The sequence below is a fragment of the Silurus meridionalis genome, chromosome 24 (genome assembly GCF_014805685.1).
Source record: "Silurus meridionalis isolate SWU-2019-XX chromosome 24, ASM1480568v1, whole genome shotgun sequence".
Lineage (NCBI taxonomy): Eukaryota > Metazoa > Chordata > Actinopteri > Siluriformes > Siluridae > Silurus > Silurus meridionalis.
Genome location: NC_060907.1, coordinates 20,205,992 through 20,231,538, shown reverse-complemented (window position 1 = coordinate 20,231,538; position 25,547 = coordinate 20,205,992). Strand labels below are relative to the sequence as shown.

The 25,547-nt window shown below is 42.7% G+C and overlaps 1 protein-coding gene across 3 annotated transcripts in view; it reads right to left on the bottom strand.

Moving 5' to 3' along the window:
- Positions 1 to 1,038: 1,038 nt before the first annotated feature.
- Positions 1,039 to 25,547, bottom strand: part of cacna1hb (calcium channel, voltage-dependent, T type, alpha 1H subunit b) — a 95,284-nt gene continuing 70,775 nt past the window's right edge. For all 3 annotated transcript variants that reach the window (XM_046837359.1, XM_046837360.1, XM_046837362.1), the window contains 21 exons: positions 20,163 to 20,250; positions 19,892 to 20,073; positions 19,469 to 19,816; positions 18,328 to 18,428; positions 17,903 to 18,026; positions 17,057 to 17,125; positions 16,768 to 16,952; positions 16,069 to 16,195; positions 15,335 to 15,460; positions 14,896 to 14,985; positions 13,115 to 13,307; positions 9,154 to 9,305; positions 8,522 to 8,631; positions 7,118 to 7,251; positions 6,956 to 7,026; positions 6,154 to 6,232; positions 4,881 to 5,002; positions 4,408 to 4,680; positions 3,700 to 3,865; positions 3,462 to 3,610; positions 1,039 to 3,381 (listed from right to left, as the gene is read on the bottom strand). In XM_046837359.1, coding sequence (XP_046693315.1) covers positions 2,773 to 3,381; positions 3,462 to 3,610; positions 3,700 to 3,865; positions 4,408 to 4,680; positions 4,881 to 5,002; positions 6,154 to 6,232; positions 6,956 to 7,026; positions 7,118 to 7,251; positions 8,522 to 8,631; positions 9,154 to 9,305; positions 13,115 to 13,307; positions 14,896 to 14,985; positions 15,335 to 15,460; positions 16,069 to 16,195; positions 16,768 to 16,952; positions 17,057 to 17,125; positions 17,903 to 18,026; positions 18,328 to 18,428; positions 19,469 to 19,816; positions 19,892 to 20,073; positions 20,163 to 20,250 — 3,498 coding nt within the window. In that variant the 3' untranslated portion in view covers positions 1,039 to 2,772. The remainder of the gene's footprint in view (positions 3,382 to 3,461; positions 3,611 to 3,699; positions 3,866 to 4,407; positions 4,681 to 4,880; positions 5,003 to 6,153; positions 6,233 to 6,955; positions 7,027 to 7,117; positions 7,252 to 8,521; positions 8,632 to 9,153; positions 9,306 to 13,114; positions 13,308 to 14,895; positions 14,986 to 15,334; positions 15,461 to 16,068; positions 16,196 to 16,767; positions 16,953 to 17,056; positions 17,126 to 17,902; positions 18,027 to 18,327; positions 18,429 to 19,468; positions 19,817 to 19,891; positions 20,074 to 20,162; positions 20,251 to 25,547) is intronic.

The window sequence follows — 25,547 nt, the reverse complement described above, 5'->3', positions numbered from 1 at the left end:
TGTTGTGGCATGAGAATAGTGCGGTGCGAGTGTAGCGGTGTGAGTGTAGTGTAGTGGTGCAAGAAAAGCGTCTGCGAGTGTAGCGGTGTGTGAATAGCAGTGTGAGTATATCAGTGTGAGTGTAGTATAGCGGTGCGAGAATAGCGCTGTGCGACTGTAGCGGTCTGAGTGTAGTGTAGCAATGTGCAAGTGCGAGGTTGTGAGGAGAGCTACAGGTGTGGCTTTGGGTTGCAAAGATTGATGAGGTATAACGAGGCTGCAGCCTGTACGCAAATCATGTGAACAAAACAAAATCACAACAGCAACAAAATGCACACACAAAAAATTGATACAGCAGATTAGAAAACACAATACAACATTTGGAAATCAACAACAAAATTCAAACCACAAGCAAAAACACAACAAAATTGAAAATTTATAAACAAACAAACAAACAAAAACCCTCAATACAAAAAGTGCAATAGTGACCAAAAGAAAACACAATACAACAAATAAAAAATTCAACAAAACATAAAAGGAACACAACCAAACCCCAAAAGAAATGCGACACAACTAAAAATAAAACAATTTAAATAAAGTGTGCAAAACCAAAACCAAAAATAACAAAACAAATCAGAAAACACACAACACTGAAAAAAACAACCGAAAGAATTTGAAACAAAATCAAAATGCAACAAATGACTATAAAACACAAAAATGCAACAATGAGCCAACAAATGCAACAAAACATTTGGAAAACAACAACAAGATCCAAACCTCAACAATAAAAACAATAAAACAAAAAGACAAAATATAAAAAAATTCAAAAGCTATAAACAAAAAAACCAAGATAAATGAACAACATAAGACTACAAACTCAGCAAATCAGAATGCGATACAAACACAAAAATGACAACAAACAGGAAACACACAAAAAAAACCCAGAACGCAACTAAAAATAAAACACGCAACAACCAACAACCAAAACAAGATAACAACAAATCTCAAAACTCTGAAATCTGAAATCACAAAAATAAAATGCAACAAAACCTGAAAACACAACACAAAGCAAAAACACAATCAGAAAAAAACAACAACAAATTAATGGAATAAAAAGGCAAACAAACGCACAACTGCACATTTGCAGCCACAACAAAACTAAAAATAACATTACAGCAAAATCAACACACAACATGTGGTTTTGTGTCTTTACTACACACCACATACTTGTTGATTTGTTGTGTTACGAATGAACTGTTGTGCATTTGCTATATGTTGTTTTTGTTGCCTTTTTCATGTTTTTGTTGTGTATTTGTTTAAAATGGTTTGCGCATACGGGCTGCTTTCACGCCGAAATATTTACCGAATGTACACAACACAACACAACACAATAATAATAATAATAATAGAAGAGTGGTTTATATATCGTACTGCAGAACCTCTCGGGGGCTCAGGGGGAAAATCTAACCGATTTCATAGAAACAGTTATTTCAAGAGGAAACCAACAAGAAAAAAAATTAGCACGTGCAAAACTTTTTTGTTGTTTGTAAAACATCATCGGTGCCGCATTCAGTAAATCCATGAGTCCTCCGTCCCTCTGTCCTGCTCCTCTGGACACGCCTGAAGACTTCATGCAGTGTGTGTTTTCCGATTTATGAGACGGATCATTTGAGACTAATTAACATCACTGCTCTGACTTTCTGGTCAAAACCGTATCTCGTACCTTCATCTGAGGTCTGGTTTCCATAGCAACTGTCCACTAATACACCGCTCTCTGTAAGGCTCCTGAACCTGTTCATGATTATCGGGGTGTTTTCGAAATTCGTCACGACCTGATTGTAACCCCATGTTTACTGCTGCGAGCGACAAAGCGACTTTTCTGATCGCGATTTATGCAAATTATATCAAGTGCGGAACCGAACGATGCTTCAGACCAACCCAATGGTTCGTGGGGTCCGACATTTTCTCGGTTCCCCACTCAGATTTTGTAGCTATTGCAATGAAATGGGAAAAATAAGAAAAAAAACTTAATGATTTAGTTTATATACAACCTTATTAATTGTGTCTACGTAGAAAAATAAACGCTCGGAAGGAAGTAGCAGGAAGATCGCTAGTGCGTCTAGTGAGTGGACTTAGCTAGTACAAAAAAGCGTGCCTTGCTAACATAATTTGAGAACGAAGCTAGCGCAAAGCCGAGAACGTAACATCAGCGCAAGTCAAACAAACGGCTCGCACACCGATTAGCTAGCTAGCTTTGGAAGGTTTATTTACAGCTTTCTTGTCCGAACGAAAGGTCACGCTCACTCGTCTCAGGCTTGTGTGAACGCAGGGTACAGAGCTACTCTGAGCTTCATTTTATAACAAGGATCCAGCTGCACAAAGTTTTTATAATCTCAAATCTCTAATCAATATGATTAGGGAAAAAAACAAACAGACAAACAAACAATTGCATAACTCATTATCACCCTACTGTTATTGTTATTTTTTTTAAAAGATTTTCTAGCTTAAAGGTGCACATTAGTGTCAAAAGTTTTGGTCTGAATCATCATTGCCTGAACAAACCATCCTAACAATAAGCCACGCATAAAAAACCCTTTGATTAGGCGTCGAGTGGGACACAGTGCGATGATTGGTCCTCGTCTGAAACGCATTTGTTCGTTTGCTCAGAACAGACAGACGAACGGATCGATAAATGTGGGAGGGGCTTAGCAACTAGCAGAGAATCAGGAAGATCCAAAGATCCCCTGAACGGGGGTGGAGCAAGGGTGGAGTCAAGCGACGGTGCCCCCCGTTTTAGGACCACGCCTTTGTGAGAGGCGTCAGGGAAAAAGGGCGGGGCTGTGAAGCCGGGACACTAGGTGGACTTGTTTTGTGCCCCCTGTGTGACAGAGACGTTTGCGTTTCTTGCGAGTCCTTCCGGTTCGACCACGCCCCGTGGGTGAAGTCCATGCTGTTGTATTTCCTCAGTTCACTTCCTGTACTGTTACTCCGCTGTGATTGGCTTTTCAAACATAAAGTGCCTGCGACGTGCGGTGTTAAGGTGTAGCTGCGTCGGAGGAACCTGACTCCGGAGTCTTTTCCTTCGCTGGACGAAAGGATTTGCCTGATTTCTTTGTCCGAGGTGTTTGACTTGTGCATGTTTGTGCACATGTGTGTGTACGTGTCCGGTTGTGTGTGTGTGGATCTGCGTGATGAGATGCTGCGCTGGCTGTACACACGTTTGCTCGTTTGGACGCTGGCTGTCTGCGTGCGACACACAGTGGGCGTGGCCAGAGGCGAACAAGGGGCAGAGCCTCCGGTCAGAGGAATGCTGGGAACTTGGAGGGAATCGGAGCGGCGCAGGAATAAGCTGTCCATGGATCCAGGGCTGGCAGAGTCCACTGAGTCACTCTTTATCGCCCCCTACAGGACAACACAATGTAACATCAAAAAACATGACATGAATGGCTCGCATTCACACGTGTGCTGTACTGTCACAATACCTGTCTTTGGAGCATCCTGACAGGCTTCTGTGGAGTGACCTGATGCGGTGGGAGAAGTTCTGGATAAGAGGCAGAGCCAGCGGGAGACCGCGGAACCAGCAGCAGGGATTCCCATTCGCACGACTCAGGCTTCGCAGAAAGACCTGAGTCTGAAAACGAGAGAAAAGAGATGAACTGCTTTGATGTTGTTATTATACACTTATAATTATTCTCAGGGACAAATGGAGATGTAGGCGACCTGCAATGGTACTCTGGTCGATGGTCTGCTGTCTGGAGAAGAGCTGGTCCCCCGATTTGTGTCCAGCTTTGGGGTAAAACATGTAGCTGTCGTTAGGTAAAGACAGCATCCTGGATATGCACGGCTTCCCGACCGAGAGCAGGTTCTGGTCCTGAAGGTCGTTACCCTGGAAATGGAGCCCTTCTGAGTCAGACTGATGTTGGGCCTTTCGGGTCAAAACTACTCACATGGCAGAGGAGGACGATGAAGTGGACACTTTCCGCCCAAATCACACAGAGTAATGCTCTAGCGAAATGAGCGTTAAAAATAACTCGGTTTATTTCCAGACACACTTATATCATCGCTAACCGAGGCAAAGATGAGAGGTACAGACCTCTCTCAATCTCTCTCACACACACACACACACACACACACACCTCGGAACAAAGAGAAACCTCAGGAAAGAGTTACAGGAAGGAGAAAGCACCTTTGAAAAGTATATATATATATATATATATATATATATATATATATATATATATATATATATATATTTCCTGCAGTACAGCAGGTGGCACTGTTAAAATTTCAGAACTGTTTCCATGATGACCGGACGAACACCAGTGGTGTTGAAAGAATGAATAATTGTGTCGTAAAGACGTAAAAACTAATTATAGAAAACAAGAAGAAGAGAACCCTGTGAAGAAACCAGGTGGAAAAGGTTCTTACATGCTTTGGTGCAGGCGGTCCAGGAACTTCACTGGCGCTGGAGGTGGCATTTTGCCACCGTTTACCCTGTAGCTCCGCCTCCAACTCCGCCTCCATCTCAGCCTCTTCGCAGGCATCCTTGTTGCTGTCCTCTAAGTGCTTCATGAGCACCGCGACCACCACGTTCACCAGGACGAACTGCGCCACCAGGACGAAGGTCACGAAATACAGCGGCGAAACCAGCGGCAGGTAACTCAAGCAGCGATCCCCGCTCTTACACTCTCTTAGTGTGTCCTTTACACACACACACACACACACACACACACACACACACACACACACACACACACATAAAATGTATTAATCACATCTACAGTGACCCTAATACACCTTATGCTCTTTTACATAAATGGTTCTGTGTGTTCACTCAGTGTGCGTGTGTGTGTGTGTGTGTGTGTGTTTGTATACGTGCACACGCATGTGAGAGTGTTCACCTTCATGATTCCATTCCAGTTGTCCCCAGTTGAGACTCGGAACAGAGTGAGAAACGCCATGCCGAAGTTCTCGAACGTAGCGTGACGGCTCAGACCTTCACACGGGTTCTCCTCCGAGCATTCTGTATCCGACATACACACACGTCGCATACATCAAATACATACCCCAAACAAACACACATCAAATAAATGCATCAAACAAACACTAAACAAACACACATAAAATACATGCATCAAACAAACATACCAAACAAAAACACACATCAAACACAAACACACAAAACAAAATACACACATAAAACACATCAAACAAACAAATATATACACCAAACAAACACACATCAAACACACACACACACACACACACACACACACACACACACACACACACACACACACACTAAATACACCCACCAAAAACACACCAAACAACATGTAACACAAACATATAATATACAGACACATCAAACACACTTTAAATACACACACATCAAATAAAATGAAATATGTACACACATTAAATATACACACATCAAACACATTAAATACACACACACATACAGCAAACATAATCACACATTATATACACAAAATACACACACACATCAAATAAACTAATTTCAAATACACATCAAACACACAGAACTGATTCTCTTCATCTTGCACTCGTTACTGAAGGTCTTTAATTAGTGCTTGTTAGTGAGTAATGGATGATACACTACACTACACTGCTTTTTATACATTTGCACATTTCTTTTTCTTCTCTGCAGTAACACAGACATTTTTACGAATAAAGTAGATCTTATCTTTGATTTTATCTTATAAACAGCAGTGTGTCTTTTGTGCTAATTGGTTTTTATGTACATTATAAATACAGTTATTTATTAATATACAATCTGCAAGTGTGTGTAGTGTGTGTGTAGTGTATATCTAATGTACTGTATATGGAATGGAGACTCGAGCTGACGTTCAGCTCATTTTGCCCTCAGGGTAATAAAGTGAAATAAAGATGGCACCCAGGGCGACCCCCGAACCGCTGCAGCCCTCATTCTGTCCCCGCGGCTTGTGTTATGTAGATTCTCTGTACGGCTGCTGTGCAATAAATCTTACATTTGTTAGAAAAAAGGTCAAATGTTGAAAAAAAAAACTTTTAGACTTCAGGGTTTGATGACAACAATTTCCCATCGCAGAACTAAAAGATTAAACCGGCGCTTGTATGCAAAGCGTTATGGTATTCAGCAAAGGTTTTTCCTGATCAACGTAAAGAACTGACCGAGTTTTCCAAACAGCTCGACTCCCAAAGCCGCGTAGATGAAGAACAGCAGCATGAAAAGAAGCCCCAGATTTCCAACCTAGAAAAAAAACAAAAACAGAAACGGACTAGAAATACCTGTGGGAAAACGCTATATGTGTGTATATATGTGCTATAGTAAGGAACGAAATGTTGTGAAAGGTTCTCTCTCTCTTTCACTCACACACACACACACACACACACACACACACACACACACACACACACACACACACACACAAAGTCCTGAGGGGAATTGCACAGAATGCAAAGGCTGTAAAACAAACACAGTGTTTTTTTTTTTTTTGCTTTAATGGAACAAGAACACACTGATACTGCGAACAAATTCCTCCAGCGCAACTAAACTGTGTTGTGTAGGCACTAACCTGAGTTGTGTAGACATTAATGTGTGTTGTGTAGACACTAAGCTGAGTTGTGTAGACACTAATGTGAGTTGTGTAGACATTAATGTGACTTGTGTAGACACTAAGCTGAGTTGTGTAGACACTAATGTGAGTTGTGTAGACATTAATGTGAGTTGTGTAGACACTAAACTGAGTTGTGTAGACACTAAACTGAGTTGTGTAGACCTTAATGTGAGTTGTGTAAACACTAAGCTCAGTTGTGTAGACATTAATGAGTTGTGTAGACACTAAGCTGAGTTGTGTAGACACTAAGCTGAGTTGTGTAGACACTAATTTAATTTGTGTAGACATTAAGGTGAGTTGTGTAGACTGTAATCTGTGTTGTGTAGATACTAACCTGGAGTTGTGTAGATACTAACCTGTGGTAAAGCCTGGACCACCGTGTCCAGCAGTGATCTCATCCCCGTGGCCATCTTCAGCAGCTTCAACACTGCAAAACATGTCCCATTCTACTGTCATTCTTCTGTTTCTTATTAGCCCATAATATGTGTGTGTGGGTGTGTGTGTGTGTGTTGAAGTACCTCTGGCGATGCGCAACACCCTCATTATGCGAATGATAGTTGGGTTAATAGGTAACGAGGCATTCAGGTCGATCTCCTCGAGCGTAATTCCCATAACAGACAACAGGACTATGGCCAAGTCCAGCTGGTTCCACCTGAGAGAGGATAGAAAGGAAAGAAAAGAAAGAAAGAAAGAAAGAAAAGAAAGAAAGAAAGAAAGAAAGAAAAGAAAGAAAAGAAAGAAAAGAAAAAGAAAGAAAGAAAGAAAGAAAGAAAGAAAGAAAGAAAGAAAGAAAAAGAAAGAAAGAAAGAAAGAAAGAAAGAAAGAAAGAAAGAATTAATGTGTTGTGTAGACACTAACCTGAGTTGTGTAGACCTTGAATACCAGGGGCCTGAATACCACAAAATTACCTTGAGAACTTTTCCTGGTGGCTTTAGAAATGTGAACTACACACGTGACTTGGCTTTGCAGTACACAAGTGCGGAACCCTACCCTGAATACCAGGAACTTTTCCTGAGAACTTGTGTGATGTGTGTTTATTTACTTGGATTGTTCGATGTGTAGTTTATTGTATGAGGAAGTCTGGCGTGTCAGAGAAGTATGTGATGGTGGTGCAGGACATGTATAAGGACATTGTGACAGCAGTGAAGTGTGCAGTAGGAACGACAGACTGCTTCAAGGATCGGTTCTAAGCCCTTTCCTGTTTTCAGTGATGATGGACAGGTTGACAGACGAGGTCAGACAGGAGTCTCTGTGGACTATAATGATTTGTGAATGATATTGTGATTTGTGGTGAGAGTGGGGAGCAGGTGGAGAAGATCCTGGAGAGGTGGAGGTACATGCTGGAGAGAAGGTGAATGAAAGTCAATAGGAGTAAGACAGAGTACATGTGTGTGAATGAGAGGGAGGGCAGTGGAGGGGTGCGGTTGCAGGGAGAAGAGGTGGAGAAGGTGGAGGAGTTCAGGTACCTGGGGTCAACAGTGCAGAGTAATGGAGAGTGTGTTAGAGAAGTGAAGAAAAGAGTGGACATGTGCAGAGGAGGGACATGGGGTATATCAGTAGGAGAATGCTGTGGATGGAGCCACCAGAAAGGAGGAAAAGAGGAAGACCAAGGAGGAGGTTTATGGATGTGTTGAGGGAAGACATGCAGGTAGTTGGTTTAAAAGAGGCAGATGTAGAGGACAGGGGGGAATGGAGACAGATGATCTGCTGTGGCGCCCCCTAATGGGGGAAGCCAAAAGAAGAAGAAAAAGTTTGATGTGTGTTTGTTTTGTGTGTTTGGTAAATATATGTGTATTTGAGGTGTGTTTGTTTGGTGTGTGTGTGTGTTTGATGTGTGTTTGTTTGGAGTGTGTGTTTGTTTGGTGTGTGTGTGTATTTGATGTGTGTTTGTTTGGTGTGTTTGATGTGTGTAAAACCTTCACCTGTCTTTGAAGAACCGCCTGAATCCGAAGGCGACCAGCTTGAGCACGGACTCGATCACAAACACCAGCGTGAAGACATAGTTGCAGTATTTCAGGGATTCCTCCAGATACTGGACACACACACACACACACACACACACACACACACACACACACACACACACACACACCTTATATCAGGCATCTAATTTCTCCTGACTTCTGATGGACTCAAGACGACCTCTGGATCCTGACATGACCTTGAGTTCCTCTTCTTCTTTTAGATATTTATTCCTTTCGTTTCTTCCTGTTCCATGTGAAGATGTTTGAATTCAGGATGAAGGTTGGTCAGAAGCTGTTGGTTGATTCTCAGGAACAGCATCTCTGACAGTTTATGCTACACACTCTTTTAGATATGTTATCGTTTCTATAGCAACGGCTCTCGATGTACAACTAAGTTTTCCAGCAATTTCCGGAATCAGCGTTTCCACCTACTAGAACGTGTGGATGTCTTTCACTGAAGGTACGTTTGTTAACATCAAAATACAAAATTTGTGACTGTAACAGCAGAACATGAAGTCCTGATATAGTATGCACAAATTGTGTGTGTGTGTGTGTGTGTGTGTGTGTGTGTGTGTGTGTGTGTGTCCCACCTTGGGCTGGTTGTAGTGCTCCATGGACATGGTGAGGACGTTGATGCCGATGATGATGGTGATGAAAAGGTCCAGATAGTGGTTGGTGCAGAGGGTGTGGATGTAGAGGCGGGCGGGAGAGTAGTCTGCATAATACGGCCTCTGGAGGGCCTCTAAAAGGCAGACACACACACACACACACACACACACACACACACACACACACACACACACACACACACACCTCATTAAACACCAGAGTCATTAAATTACTTGAGTGCAAAAGAAGTCTTGCAAAGCTGCTCTGCTGGTATCCGGGAGCTGCAGTGCTCTGTGTGTGTGTGTGTGTGTGTGTGTGTGTGTGTGTGTGTTTTAATGGTCTTTCCTTGCCTCTCCTGTTTGACTGTGGCAGGCTGCTGTGGGTTGCCCTCGATTTTACTGTCTCTAACTTATAAATATTCGTATTCACTCTAAAGCTTAGACATTTTAAGCACTAAAGAATGTGTGTGTGTGTGTGTGTGTGTGTGTGTGTGTGTGTGTGTGTGTGTGTGTCTGTTTAAGTGTGTATAAAGAAAAAACTGTGACCCAGATTTTTGCCACACTGTTAAAAATGCTAGCATAGAAAATGGTGTGTGTGTGTGTGTGTGTGTGTGTGTGTGTGTGTGTGTGTGTGCTGGGAAACAGACGAGTCATGGGTGAGCTCAGGAAGATGAGGAGTTTAGTGTCTCCCACATCTATCAGGATTGTGACTGCTCAAGGTGTCTTTGGGAGAGAAAAATGTATGGTGTGTGTGTGTGTGTGTGTGTGTGTGTGTGTGTGAGTGTGTGTGTGAGTGCGTAAAAGAGAGAGAAGAAAATGGCTTTGAGACACTAAAGCAGATTGAGCGCGAGTTCGTGCCAAGATCAGCGATGCGTTGCAGAACTGTACCTCTGCCAAAGTGTGAGTGAGTGCGAGTGCGTGTGTGTGTGTGTGTGTGTGTGTGTGTGTGTGTGCACGCTTAAAATACTGCATGATTATGCTAAAAGTGAAGATTTTGCACACTCATTATCCTGGTGTTGGTGCTTCATATTGCGCTTTTATGTTGCAGGAGTGTGATTGACTTTCATGAGGAATAAAAATGAAAGAAAAACTTGACCTCAGGATGAACTGAAGAAAAAACAGAAAACAAAGTGAAAGAAAGTGACAAAAATCAATCCTTTGAATAAATGATAAATGAACCTGTGAATGCAAACTTGAACACGTGTTTTCACTAAACAGATCTCACACACACACAGACACACACACACACACACACACACACACACACACACACACACACTGTATTATTCTCTTGATGAAATCTTCAGTGGTTTGCTCCGGCACCTCGACCCGAACCCCTGCCTTTCCGAGCTCCTGAAATAAAACCATTTTCAATTTCTACAGTCTCCCTAAATGTTCACATAATACGCTTGTATTTATAGCTGCATTGTTGCTGCGTTGCTGCTGCGTTGTTGCTGCGCTGTTGCTGAGTTGTTGCTGAGTTGCTGCTGCGTTGCTGCTGCGTTGTTGCTGCGTTGTTGCTGCGTTGCTGCTGCGTTGCTGCGTTGCTGCTGCGTTGCTGCTGCGTTGTTGCTGCGTTGCTGCTGCGTTGCTGCTGCGTTGTTGCTGCGTTGTTGCTGCGTTGCTGCTGCGTTGCTGCTGCGTTGCTGCTGCGCTGTTGCTGCGCTGTTGCTGCGCTGTTGCTGCGTTGTTGCTGCGTTGCTGCTGCGTTGTTGCTGCGTTGCTGCTGCGTTGCTGCTGCGTTGTTGCTGCGTTGCTGCTGCGTTGTTGCTGCGCTGTTGCTGCTGCGCTGTTGCTGCGTTGTTGCTGCGTTGTTGCTGCGTTGAAGCCCACACCGAACCACGAAGGCCATGTTTGATCTCTTTAGCAGTATTAAAAAAACAAAAACATATTCGGTCTGAACACCGTATGTAGACGCCTTCCATCTTCGTATCGCACTCTGAAGGCGAGTCGGGAGAGCTTTGCAATCTTTTGGGAATATAACGGTGGTGGGAAAAATGGCGTGGCCGTGCATAGAGTCAAACACGAGGTGTGTCCTTTTCACTTCAAATGGCAGAAACAAACAAAAATCTGATAAAAATGTACTTCGTTGTTGTATCGTGTTGAATTTACGGTCAACATCTTATCCACTGAGCGACCACGTCTTGTTTTTGTCTTTTTGTTTTTGTCTAAGCTTCCACTTTCGTCAGATTGTTCCTGGATTGTTTCTCAGTGCCAAAAATCACTTGGATCTGATGTGAAAAGAAAAAAAAACTCTTCGTCTCACTCTGCAGTGTCTGACACAATAATATACACTTCTGAAAGAGAAATGAGTGCTAATGGCACGATTCGGTGTCACCCTGGAGAAGGTCCAGCTCCAGTCTGGTTCTTCTTAAGGTTCCTTCCTCGTGTTTGGGCGAGTTGTTCCTTACCGCTGTTCAAAAGTGTGTGGACTTGTTTGGTAAGATACAACTGGTATGTGTTTCTTTTTTTGAACATCTTATCTAGAGATGTTCCAGCTCCAGTTGTGTGCCACTTCATGAAGATTTCAGACTTTGGTCTTTGGAGGATTAACTGCCTCTTAATCAATACTCAAAATAACCTTCTACATGCGGTTTCTCCATTACTGAACATTTAAAGGCTTGTGCATGAAGCAGATGGTGTTGGATCTTTAATGATCTCAGATGTTGAGCTAATTTGTGGGTTGCTCAGGAGCTCCTGGTTCCACAACTCCGACTGACTGTGGAAAACTGCAGAAAGGACGTTTCTCAGAATCCCACATTGCAGTGCTCATGATGTTTCTCACGCTCCGGTGTTTGTAATGTTTTAATGGTTTATAGTCACACTCTTGGTGTCACCCGGATGAAGATGGGTTTGAGTCTCAAGGTTTCTTCCTCATACCATCTAAAGAAGTTTTTCCTTGCCACAGTTGCCCCAGGTGATCTCATCGGGGATAAATACACATCAATTTGAATATATGTGAATTTCCCTCTAAAATTCTTACATTCTGTTAAGCTGCTTCGAGTTTAAAGCTCTATAACAATAAACTTCACTTGAAGTCCTCATTTGCTGTTATAATGAGCTCCAACTCTTCTGGGAAGATTCTGTATTCTGCGAGATTTTGTGGAGACTCTGTGAGCCATAAGTGTTTTAGTAAAGTCAGCTACTGATGTAGGTGAGGTCAGGAGGCCAAGAGCTCCATTGTATGGACAGAAATTGTGGATGGAATAATAATAATAATAATAATAATAATAATAATAATAATAATAAGCAAAATACAATCACAGTTATTTGGTGCTTGGCCTCTAAAATCCTTTACGGTGTAGGCCACACCCACTTCTGGTACAATATTAACAGAAGTGGTACAGGCAGATGGAGAAATAAACTGATTCATGATTGGACATTGTGTAACATCCCTCATATACAAACAAACAAACAAACAAACAAACAAACAAACAAACAAATATTTAAACAAAAATGAAATAAAGGTGCAGTAGGTTCAGCATGGACAGCGCCCCACTGGTATCCCTGGAATTCTAAAGCCCCAAATACTAATTAACTGTGTATGTGTGTGTGTGTGTGTGTGTGTGTGTGTGTGTGTTTAAAAAATTAAAACAATCCTCAATGATAACTGTGTTATAGACACACCAATATTCTGCAACCGATATTTCTGCTCACGTCGAAGTGTGTGATTGTATACAGGTGTGTGTTCGGAAATCTCTGAAGTTCTCCAGAGAGGGTTGGAAATGGTCTGAAGTGGGTTTATCACCGGCAGTGTGGAGTTTAGTGCGTTTTTTTGAATAAATAAAATGAAAATAAGAGAGTTTACGAGGACTGTAAAACGATAAGTGTTTTTATAGCGAATCTAAAACTCTTTATGAGTGTCTATCTTTTATTTATTTTAGTGCCATCTTCACACACACACACACACACACACACACACACACACACACACTACACTCACTTCTGCGCCTCTTCTCCATCCGTTTCTGCCTTTTCTCCTCCCTGAGGCGTGCCTCCTCCTCTTCCTGGTCCTGACGGCATTTGTGGAAGTTCTCCACCACCACACCCACAAACATGTTCAGCACGAAGAAGCTGACGATCAGCAGGAAGGAAATGAAGTATAAGAGCATCCAAGGATTATGGTTTCTTATTGGCTGGAGAGTGAAAGAAAGAGAGAGAGAGAGAGAGAGAGAGAGAGAGAGAGAGAGAGAGTTCATGAAATATCTCCACATTGTAATTCTGTCTTCAGGCTTCTTCTTACACTCATCTGGAGCTCGATTCTGCAGGTGATTGGGTGTAGAACCTGGATTGTGATCGAACCCTACTTGTGTAGATGTGATTTGAGAATGATATAACAACCGATAAATTATTATCATGATAAATTGCACACTTCACAGATACCATGGAGACGTCTTGAGCCAGACATTTTCAATGTCTGATTCGTCTCGTTTCTGTGCTGATTTATATTGTGCACATCAAAATGTAGTGTTTATGCAGTGAGTTATATTGTGAAATCCTCCTGCGGATATTTAAAGCGATCGCTCATTTAAAGAAACCTTTCACAGTTTGAGTTCCGACTGGTGGACGACAGCAAGAACTGCAACAGTGAAAACATGAGCAGCAAAAAAACACAGAAAGAGCAGCAGCAAAAGGAAAAGGGACAAAAGGAAAAGCAGCAATAGAAACAACAGGAACAGCAACAGCACAATGACAACAGGAAAAAGAACAGCAATATGAACAACAGGGAAATGAACAACAGCAGCAACAAGAACAGAAATAGAAGCAATAGAACGAACAAAAGGAAGAACAACAACAAAAAACAGATCGAGCAGAAAGAACAACAAGGACACCAGGAACAACTTAGAACAGATACAGCCACTAAAACACATCAAGCAAAAAAACAACAGCAGCAAAACATCAGGAACAACAAAAGCAGCAAAAAGAAAGAACATAAACAACAAGAGCATGAACAAGAAGAGCAGCAAAACAGCAGGAACAGGAACAACAGCAAAAAGAACATGTGAAAGAACAGCCGAAAGAGCAGAAGCAGGAGAAGGAGCAGGAGAAGGTGCAGCTCTGGTGTTTAATGCTACAAGGGCTTGGAGTAAGTTCTCCAGCAGGACTCGGACCCTTTGTTTCCCATCAGCAGATTCCCCCGGAGCACCGTTTCCTCTCAGCGTTTCTCACATTATTAATTTGGGTGTTTCGGCTCAGCGTGCTCATGAGTGTAAAGGGAGCATCGCCTTAATCATGCTTTCATTTATTACACAGAGAGAGGGAAAGAGAGAGGGAGGGAACGAGAGAGGGAGGGAGCGAGGTGGAGGAGAAGAGATGGAGAGAAAGAGGGAGGACGATAGGGGCCTGAGGAAGAGAGAGAGAGAGAACAAACCTCTCCGAGAGAGAGAGAGAGAGAGAGAGAGAGAGAGAGAGAGAGAGAGAGAGAGAGAGAGAGAGAGAGAAATTTATTTGGCTACGTGCTCCCTTCTAGAGTTTTGTTTTTTTATATTTTTCCTGTGTGTGTGTCTGTGTGTGTGTGTGTGTGTGTGTGTGTGTGTGTGTGTGTGTGTGTGTGTGTGTGTGTGTGTGTTGCATTTTGCATTTGTTGTCAGGTGTTTCGGTGAAAGAGATCGAGGCGCGTGAGAGAACAAAGAAAAACAGGACACATTGCTGATGACATTACACACACGCACGCACACACACACACACACACACACACACACACACACACACACACACACACACCTGTTGGTCCACAGCCACTGCATCTAATCCATCATACATGATGTTGACCCAGCCGTCTTTGGATGACAGAACGAACAATGACATCAATGCCTGCGGGTAAAAAAAAAAAAAAAACAAAAAGAAAAGAAAAACTGAAATTAATAAACAAATAAATCCTTTTTTTTGCTCTTTAATTATTCCTTTTGAATAAATGCATTTGAATAAATGATTACTCTTGTTTGCCTGCTATAGAATTGGCCTTTACGGGTTCTGACTGGTCGAAAGGTGACGGCTTTCTGACAATAGCCGACTGATTAATCGTTTCTATAGCAACAAATGTTCGGTTTTCCAAACATGTTGTGTAAGGAGTCTCCATCGTCAGGATCTCCGCTGTATTTAATAAAAATAACGTCCAATCGTCATGTTGCGAGAGGAATAACGGCGTGTGATGGACTGATACCTGGCCCAGGTTGTCGAAGTTGTATTTCCTGCGAACCCAGCGGTAATTGGCCTGCAGACACTCGGACCTGTTGGTGATGTTTCTGGTGTCGAAGCCTTCACAGTGATAAAACTTTCCCTTAAAGAGCTAAGAAGAAAAAAAAAACAGATCAGAGTCTTTCAGGACAAACATTTACTTAAAAATTTACTTTTGCTTTTCAGAAAAACATTTTCAATAAATGGATAATAATAAAGAAAAACTGTGTGTGTGTGTGTGTGTGTGTGTGTGTGTGTGTGTGTGTGTGTTAGAGCCTCAGAAATGTATCTATTCAAGTGGGGCCCTTTCAGGAGAAGTGAGGACCTCTTGTGGGTATGAGGAAAATTTGAGTGAGTAAAGACCTTTTAGGGAAAGCTGGACCTTTTAAGGGAGTCAGGAACATTTGTGGCTACTATTCATGAGAACTTTTCTCATGAGGAGCTTTTGAAAAGGTGTTGCCATTTAAGGGGAATAAGGAACGTCTGGGCAAGAGGGACATTTTGACGGAGTGGGGAACTCTTGAGGAATTGAGGAGCTTGGGAGGAAGTGAGAACCTTTTAGGGGAATGAAAAGCTTTTAGGGGGAAGTGAAGAGCTTTCGAGGAAAATGAAGACCTTAGATCTTTTTCTGATAGAAGCCAGATGAAATGTATCTATGTGTGTGTGTGTGTGTGTGTGTGTGTGTGTGTGGGTGTGTGTGTGTCTGTCTGTCTGCTCTACCTGGACTCCCAGAATTCCAAACACAATGAAGAAAGCACAGCAGATGAGCACAATATTTCCAATTGGCCGCAGTGAAGTTATTAGTGTTTCAACCACCAGCTTTAATCCAGGAGCCCTACTTATCACCCTGACACACACACACACACACACACACACACACACACACACACACACACACACACACACACACACACACAAAATCAATGTTGTCAATTACAGTAACAGTTTCAGCTCCACAGACAGTGAAGACTTTACATGACAAGAAATACTGAGAAGATCCGTCATTGTTAGTGAGACTGAATAGTTCATTAATGCCGTTATGGCTAATTAGTGAATCTGATTGGTCAGAAGGTCTGGATTCACTGGAAGCTCCTCTTCTTCATTCAGCAGTTACCAACCTGGGAGGATTGATCTGACATGTGCCATGGCTGTGAGATGTCATTTCAACCACATCTTCAACTCGGTTGGAGGAAAATCTGCTCTTTTCAACATACCTGAACTCACAGGAGCCCACGATTGGCTAATATCACTGAGACTGACAGGACAGAGAAAGTTTGCCCCTCCCACCCATTTGTTCTTTCATCATCAAAATTTTTCTGGTTTTTAAAAATATGCTTCACTGTCAAATTAAAATGGTGACATTTCTAACAGATCACTTATTTTTATTCACCTCATAAAACCCCAGATGTTCACACTCACCTGAGAGGTCTGAGTGTTCTGAGAAGGCGCAATACTCGCAAGATTCCCAAAATACGGTTTCCTCCAGATGAAGCCAGAGACACTAGGATATCCACAATGGACACAAACACCAGCAGCCCATCTAGAACGTTCCAGCTGCTTTGGAGATATGAGCCAGGGCCGACGTACATCCCCATGGCCACCACCTGCCACAGCAAGGGTTTGTGCGATCTGTAGTTCCTTCACCACCAATACAGTCATCATGGTCTTTTTTTTCAGTATATAAAAACAAGATGAATTTTGAATTTACCTTGACAGTCATCTCAGATACGAAGATCACAGTGAAGATGTAGTTCGACACACTGAGAAAGACACGCTCCTGTAAGGAAACATAAAGAAACAAATTCTGAAATCTAGCATCACTTTTCATAAAGACATCAGAGTTTTATTTTAGGGACCGGAAATAAGATCTTCAGTCTGATTAGCTAAATGTCCATAAAAGTGAGGACCTTCTGGGGGAAGTGAGAAGCTTTTGAGAGAGAGAGGAACATTTGAGAGAGTGAGAAACTTTCAAGGAATTGAGGACCTTTTGAGGAAAGTGAAGATATATTGGGGTAATTAATGCCATTTTGGTCCAAGTGGAAGTGAGAATCTTTCAGCAAAAGTGAGGACCTTTTAGGGAAAAGTGAGGATATTGTGGAGGAAGTGAAGATATGTTAGAAAAAGTAAGGACATTTTTGTGTGTAGGAAAAGTGAGGACTTTTTCATTGGGACGTGGGGACCTTTTGGGGAATGTATGTATATTTTAAGAAAAGTGAGGACATTTTGGGAATAGTAAGGACATTTTGGACAAGGACATTTTAAGTGATGTGAGATCCTCTTAGGGAAAGTGATGATCTTTTTGGGGAAACCTTAAGTGATTGTGAGGACCATTTGATAAAATGTTTGCAGGAGTGAGGATATTTTTGTGTGATGTGATAACCTTTTGGGAAAAATGAGGACCTTGTGAGACCTTGCGTCTAGAAATGTCCAACAATGCGGCGAGACTGTGCTGGATGGCTATATGTTGACAGTAAATGGTTTCACACAGGGTTACCTCTCAAGGGCATTTGAAAGGTTTAACAGTTTAACAGAAGTAGGCTGCAGTTTAATTCACCATGCTGTGTGGCTGGATGTCGGGTCTCTCGAGCGCAATGGTGATGCAGTTGAGGAAGATGAAAACCAGCACAATGTGATCAAACATCTTATGGGTGATGACCCTCTGACAACGCAGGCGGAACCTGCACACAGAGAAGGAGAGATGGTTCATGGGCAAATGTGCTACATGAGGAAAACTGGATAGTGCGCGAAGTGGCTAAAGCTGCTCTCCACGCTGTCCTGTGCATAAAATCCTGTTTCTCAATGGCTTCTCAACCTTAAACTCAAGGTTTAAGGTTCTCTCCATTAGTCTGGTTTATAATTGGTCTTAAGTAGAGATAAGTGTGATGTGATTTGGCAAAAAAGCATAGATAATAAGGCTGAATAAAATAATCCTGACTGAGTTTTCTTTTTGTCTGCCCTTGTACACTTCTTTATACTCACTTATTTTGAGGTGAGAACAGATAGAGTGACCAGTCCTCGTGATCTCTGCACCACTGAGGCTTGTACGGCTCCAGGATCCTCTTCAGAATAACACACCAGCTCTACAAAACACCAGCAAAGGATTGCAGAAAAAGAAACATTCGCGCATTAACCCTTGGAGGTCTACGCCTACTTTCGCCCTTCGCTACCTTTAACACTCAATAAAAGTATGTTGGACATGTTTCAAATATGTATGCAGTGATTTAGTCTGAAGTGATGAATAAATAAGTTAGACAGCGATCAAAAATAGGAAAGTAAGAAATCCGGATATTTATAAAGCAACAAAACTTTTATTTAAAAGAGAATAAAAACAACTGTGGATTTGCAGTTCTCCTCGAGCTGATGCGAAGGAAGTTTTAAAGCTTCAGCTCTAAATGATTGAAGGATGCAATGTGTAGGACGTAAGACATCGCGGGGTTAAAATACAGCACGGCGTGATACAACTGCAGCAAAGATAATTATAAAGAGAGACAGATGGAGAGAGATGAGAGTTACGGCTTTACACTCACTCTGTTTTATACAATCTGTTATCATGCAGCATACATTAACAATATAATGCCGGCTGAAAATCGGGTCGTGCAGAGGTGTGTGTGAAAACTTTCCAGCTTTTTAAACCACACACAACAATACAGACAAATAATACAATGGACACAGCAACGATTATGGGCGTGGCCTGTCCATGAGGATCGGCAGCTAAAGTAGTGAGCGGCAAAAAGAACGAAATAAATAATAATTTAAAAAATGCATAAACGTGTAACAAACAAACAAAAACAAACAAATAAATTGCAGACAAAATGCTAAATTATATATAAAAAAATCTATCTATCTATCTATCTATCTATCTATCTATCTATCTATCTATCTATCTATCTATCTATCTATCTATCTATCTATCTATCTATCTATCTATCTATCTATCTAAATGTATTGGCAATCCAGTTAAATGAGCTTCTGATCTATTAAAAAAGGAGTGTGTATGTATTTTGTATTAAGCAAAAAACTCTCCATCTTTGGCAACCTGTGAATCCTACACAACTCCATCTTCACCTCCGCATCACCTCCCATCCTCTAAAACCTAAACGATGAAGAAAGTGACCAACACCTCTTCCGCCTCCTCTTCCTGCTCATTGGGGGCGTGTGATGTGTCACGTGGCGTTGCGTACGGAGACGAAGGGAACGATCCGTCCAATCTCCCGTTGCATTCACTGTAGAGGTGTGGCACTGGTGGGACCTGCAGGAACTCCGGAAAATCGAACGACTCGAGATGCGAAACTCTGCTTAAGCTGCCCGTCCTGCTGGACTTTTCCTCCTCTGATTGGTCATCGTCAAAACTCTCCTGGTCTTCACACGAAAGTAGGGACTCTCGCTCTCCTAATTGGCCACGCCTCTTCAAGCTAGGGGCGTGTCCGAGACTGTTCCAGCTGGAGCGGCGACTCCCCCAGAGACTGGACTGGACACAACATACAGTTTATTTATAGCGTACTGTTGGTGTGAATGGTGGTGAAATGGATCACGTGGGTCTCACCATTGACTTCTGGTCGTGGTGCTCGTAAGAAGCGTTGCTGCTGCGCATTGATTGGTTGTCGACGTGGGACAGTTCGGTTCTGGGCGTGGCCGACGTGTAGGAGAGGTAAGGTGGCATGCTGGCCCGCGGCTCCAGGTGGCCATTCGAAATGGGCAGGAGAGTCTGCACTTTAACCTCCGACCCTGGGGGCAAAACGACACACACAGACAACAATAAACAATTGTCAAGTTTTTGTATTTTGATAGTGTGTGTTTGTGAACAACACGTGTACCTGAGTTTATCAGCTCCCTCAACCTGTCCTCGTCATCAAAGTCAGATGAGAACGCGTCATCCTCGCTCTCTGACCTGCTAGCATCACCCTGAAAGAGACGGAGTCCTCAAAATGATTTCTCCAAAAGTTTCAGGACTCTTCTTGCTCTATGTGGTTCGTCTCAAAACTTGAGGATGATGAACTTATAGAATCAGAAAAAGCTTTATTTCCAAATATGTTTGCAGTTACATAGAATTCGTTTTGGCGACAGAAGCTTCCCAGAAGAGTGGAACTCTATTATAACAACAAATGTGGAATGGCGATGTTCTAAAAGAAGCACATTGCAATCTCATGCTCAGGTTTTCCACCAATGTTTGTCTGTATGGCAGATACATTTAAGGATCAATTAGCGAGAGAATAAAAGCATCAGCAGTAACCTTGGAATCCGATGCTGTCGTAGCCACTTTGCAGAGACGGATCTGAATTTTGTTCAGACTTGAGGTTCGGTATACGAGCGTGTAATTATTTAATTAGCAGGATGTAATGAATCCTATCGCTTTAAATTACACTAATGGAACTCCACATGATAACCGTACTGAAGTCTGGCAAATAAAATAAAAAAAATAAATGGATAAAGAGTGGAGTAAAGCTGAGGAGTTGCATCCTGACCATTATATATATATATAAATATAAAAAACCCAATTCCAAAAATTTTGGGACACCATTTTAAGTAAAAAAATAGATAAATTTGATAGCTGCAACACGTCTCAAAAAAAGTGGGGTCCGAAACAACAAAAGCCTGGAAAAGGTCAATGTTATTCAAATTAAACATCGGAGACACATTTTGTAACTAATGAGGTTAATTGACAGAGGTCAGTGAGATGATTGGGTCTTAATACTGTATCTTAGAGAGGCAGATGCTCTCAGAAGTAAAAATGGGCAAAGCTTCAGCAATCACAAACAAACTGTTGTTCAATTGTTCCTCAACATAAAATTGTAAAACAGCTGAATATCATTTACAGAACATAATAATATCATCAACCTTTTGAAAGAATCTGGAGAAATCTCTGTGCCTAAGAGATAAGGGTGAAAATCAATACTGGAGGCTTGTGATCTTCATGCCCTCAGACGGCACTGCATTTTAAACAGTGATGATTCTGTAATGAAAATCGCTGCATGGGATCATTACCACCTCCAGAAATCACTGTCTGTGAACACAGTTTGCACGTCGTCCATCCAGATGCAGGTTAAATCTCTATCATGCAATGAAGAAGATATGCGTGAACATGATCCAGAAACACCACCATCCTCTCTGGACCAAAGCTCATTTAAAACGTACTGAGGCAAAGTGGAAAACTGTCCTGTGGTCAGAATCTCTGATGGTATGGTGGTGCATTAGTGCCTGTGGAATGAGCAGCTTGTACAATCTGGAAAGGATCCACCAATGCAGAACTCTACAGTATTTACAGGTTTTAGAGCAACAAATGCTTCCATCCAGAAAACGTCTTTTTCAGGGAAGGACTTGTATATTTGAGCAAAATACACAATGCTAACTGCATACTGCATCTATTACAACAGCATGACTTTGTAATAGAAGAGTCTGGGTGCTGAACTGACCTGCTGCTGCCTGGATCTTTCAGCATTTACAAACATTTGGTGCATCGTGAACCTAAAAACACAACAAAGGAAACCCAGAACTGTTGAGCTGCTAGAATCCTGTATCCTGTATCCCAAAACATCAGTAACTGCTCTCCACAGTTCCCAGATGTATACAGACAGAAGACGTGATGCTGCACAGTGGGAAACATGTTCCTGTAACAACTCTTTTAGACATGTTGCAGCCATCAAATTCAAAATGACCTGATTTTTTTCCTTAAAATAGTGTAAATTCTCAAAAACTTAATCTAGAACATGAATTTATCAGATTTGCAAATCATCCTGTTTTTATTTTATATAATATCTTAACCTTTTTAGAATTGGGGTTGTGAGATATATATATATATATATATATATATATATATATATATATATATATATATATATATATATATAATGTGTGTGTGTGTGTGAACCCAGCCATTAGGGAGGCACAAGCCAGTGCATTCTTAGTGCCGGTCCCAAGCCCGGTAAATGGGGAGGGTTGCGTTAGGAAGGGCATCCAGCGTAAAACACGTGCCAAATCAAATATGCGGATCACAAATGAGAATTTCATACCGGATCGGTCGAGGCCCGGGTTAACAACGACCGCCACAGGTATCGTTAGCCGACAGGGTACCGTGGAAATTGGGCTACTGTTGGTCAAGGAGGAGAAGGAGAGGAGGAAGACGTCTACAGAGACGGCAGGAAAGGAGCAGTGTAGGAGAGTGGAGGTTCGGGTTGGTACTTTAAATGTTGGTACTATGACGGGTAAAGGGAGAGGTAGCTGATATGATGGAGAGGAGAAAGGTAGATATGTTGTGTGTTCAGGAGACCAAGTGGAAAGGGAGTAAGGCCAGGAACATTGGAGGTGGGTTTAAACTGTTTTATCATGGTGTGGATGGAAAGAGAAATGGTGTAGGGGTGATTCTGAAGGAAGAGTACAGTAAGAGTGTAGTGGAGGTGAAGAGAGTTTCTGATAGGGTGATGATCGTGAAGGTGGAAGTTGAAGGATGATGATAAATGTCATCAGTGCCTATGCTCCACAAGTTGGCTGTGAGATGGAGGAGAAGGAAAGATTCTGGAGTGAATTAGATGAAGTGGTAGATGGTGTACCTAGGAAAGAACGGTTAGTGATTGGGGCGGACTTTAATGGGCATGTGGGTGAAGGGAACAGAGGTGATGAGGAGGTGATGGGTAGGTATGGTTTTAAGGAGAGGAATGTGGAAGGGCAGATGGTGGTAGATTTTGCTAAAAGGATGGAAATGGCAGTGGTGAACACTTATTTTAAAAGAAGGAGGATCATAGGGTGACGATAAGAGTGGAGGAAGGTGCACACAGGTGGACTATGTGCTATGCAGGAGATGCAACCTGAAGGAGATTGGCGACTGTAAGGTGTTGGCAGGGGACAGTGTAGCTAGACAGCATAGGATGGTGGTCTGTAGGATGGTTTTGGAGGCGAGGATGAAGAGGAGGAGAGTGAGGACTGAAAGAAGAATAAGATGGTGGAAACTGAAGGAGGAAGAGTGTAGTGTGAGGTTCAGGGAAGAGGTCAGAGAGAGGCTCAGTGGTGTTAAGGAGGTGTTGGATGATTGGGCAACTACTGCAGGAGTGATGAGGGAGGCAGCTAGAAAAGTACTTGGTGTGACATCTGGAAATAGAAAGGAAGACAAGGAGACGTGGTGGTGGAATGAGGAAGTGCAGGAGAGCATAAGGAGAAAGAGGTTGGCAAAACAGAAGTGGGATAGACAGAGTGATGAGAAAAGTAGGCAGGAGTACAAGGAGATGCGGCAGCAGGTTAAGAGGATGTGGCGAAAGCCAAGGAAAAGGCATATGAGGAGCTGTATGAGAGGTTGGACACTAAGGAAGGAGAAAAGGATTTGTACCGATTGGCCAGGCAGAGGGACCGAGCTGGAAAGGATGTACTGCAAGTTAGAGCAGTAAAGGATGGAGAGGGAAATGTGTTGACTAGTGAGGAGAGTGTGTTGAGAAGGTGGAGGGAGTATTTTGAGCAGCTGATGAATGAGGAAAATCAGAGAGAGAGAAGGTTGGATGATGTGGAGATGGTGAAGCAGGATGTAGATAAGATTAGTAAGGAGGAAGTGAGAGCAGCGATTAAGAGGATGAAGAGTGGAAAGTCGGTTGGACCAGATGACATACCGTGGAAGCGTGAGATGTTTAGGAGAGATGGCAGTGGGGTTTTGACCAGATTGTTTAACAGGATTTTGGAAGGTGAGAAGATGCCTGAGGAATGGAGAAAGAGTGTGCTGGTACCGATCTTTAAGCATAAAGGAGATGTGCAGACCTGCAGTAACTACAGGGGTATTAAGTTGATCAGTCACACCATGAAGTTATGGGAAAGAGTAGTGGAAGCCAGGCTGAGAGAAGAGGTGACCATCTGTGAGCAACAGTATGGTTTCATGCCGAGGAAGAGCACCACAGATGCCATATTTGCTTTGAGAATGTTGATGGAGAAGTATAGAGAAGGACAGAAGGAATTGCATTGTGTATTTGTGGATTTAGAGAAGGCGACGACAGAGTGCCAAGAGAGGAGTTGTGGTACTGTATGAGGAAGTCAGGTGTGTCGGAGAAGTATGTAAGGGTGGTGCAGGACATGTATGAGGACAGTGTGACGGCAGTGAAGTGTGCAGTAGGTACGACAGACTGGTTTAGAGTGAAGGTTGGACTGCATCAAGGATCGGCCCTGAGCCCTTTCCTGTTTGCAGTGGTGATGGACAGGTTGACGGACGAGGTCAGACAGGAGTCTCCTGGACTATGATGTTTATGGATGATATTGTGATTTGTTGTGAGAGTAGGGAGCAGGTTGAGAAGAGCCTGGAGAGGTGGAGATATGCACTGGAGAGAAGGGGAATGAAACTCAGTAGGAGTAAGACAGAGTACATGTGTGTGAATGAGAGGGAGGGCAGTGGAGTGGTGCGGTTGCAGGAGAAGAGCTTCAGAAGGTGGAGGAATTCAGGTACCTGGGTTCAACAGTGCAAAGTAATGGAGAGTGTGTTAGAGAAGTGAAGAAAAGAGTGCAGGCAGGGTGGAGTGGGTGGAGAAGAGTGACAGGAGTGATTTGTGATAGTAGGGTATCTGCAAAATTGAAAGGGAAAGTTTATAGGACTGTGGTGAGACCTGCGATGTTGTATGGTTTAGAGACAGTGGCATTGAGTAAAAGACAGGAGGTGGAGCTGGAGGTAGCAGAGCTAAAGATGTTGAGGTTTTCGTTGGGAGTGACGAGGATGGATAAGATTAGAAATGAGTTTATTAGAGGGACAGCGCATGTAGGATGTTTTGGTGACAAGGTGAGGGAGGCGAGATTGAGATGGTTTGGACATGTGCAGAGGAGGGACATAAATTATATTGGTAGAAGAATGCTGAGGATGGAGCCACCAGGTAGGAGGAAAAGAGGAAGGCCAAAAGGAGGTTCATGGATGTGGTGAGGAAGACATGCAGGTAGTTGGTGTAAAAGAGGCAGATGTAGAGGACAGGGTGGTGTGGAGACGGATGATCCGCTGTGGCGACCCCTAATGGGAGCAGCCGAAGAAGAAGAAGAAGAAGAAGTGTGTGTGTGTGTGTGTGTGTGTGTGTGTGTGTGTGTGTGTGTGTGTGTGTGTGTGTGTGCACGTGTGACCACAAAGGATTCCAGTATGAAACACTGCAGCTGTGCCACCACACATCAAGGAAAAAGATGTACACATGTTCACACACACACACACACACACACACACACACACACACACAACCTGGCATTAAGTCCGATTCGAA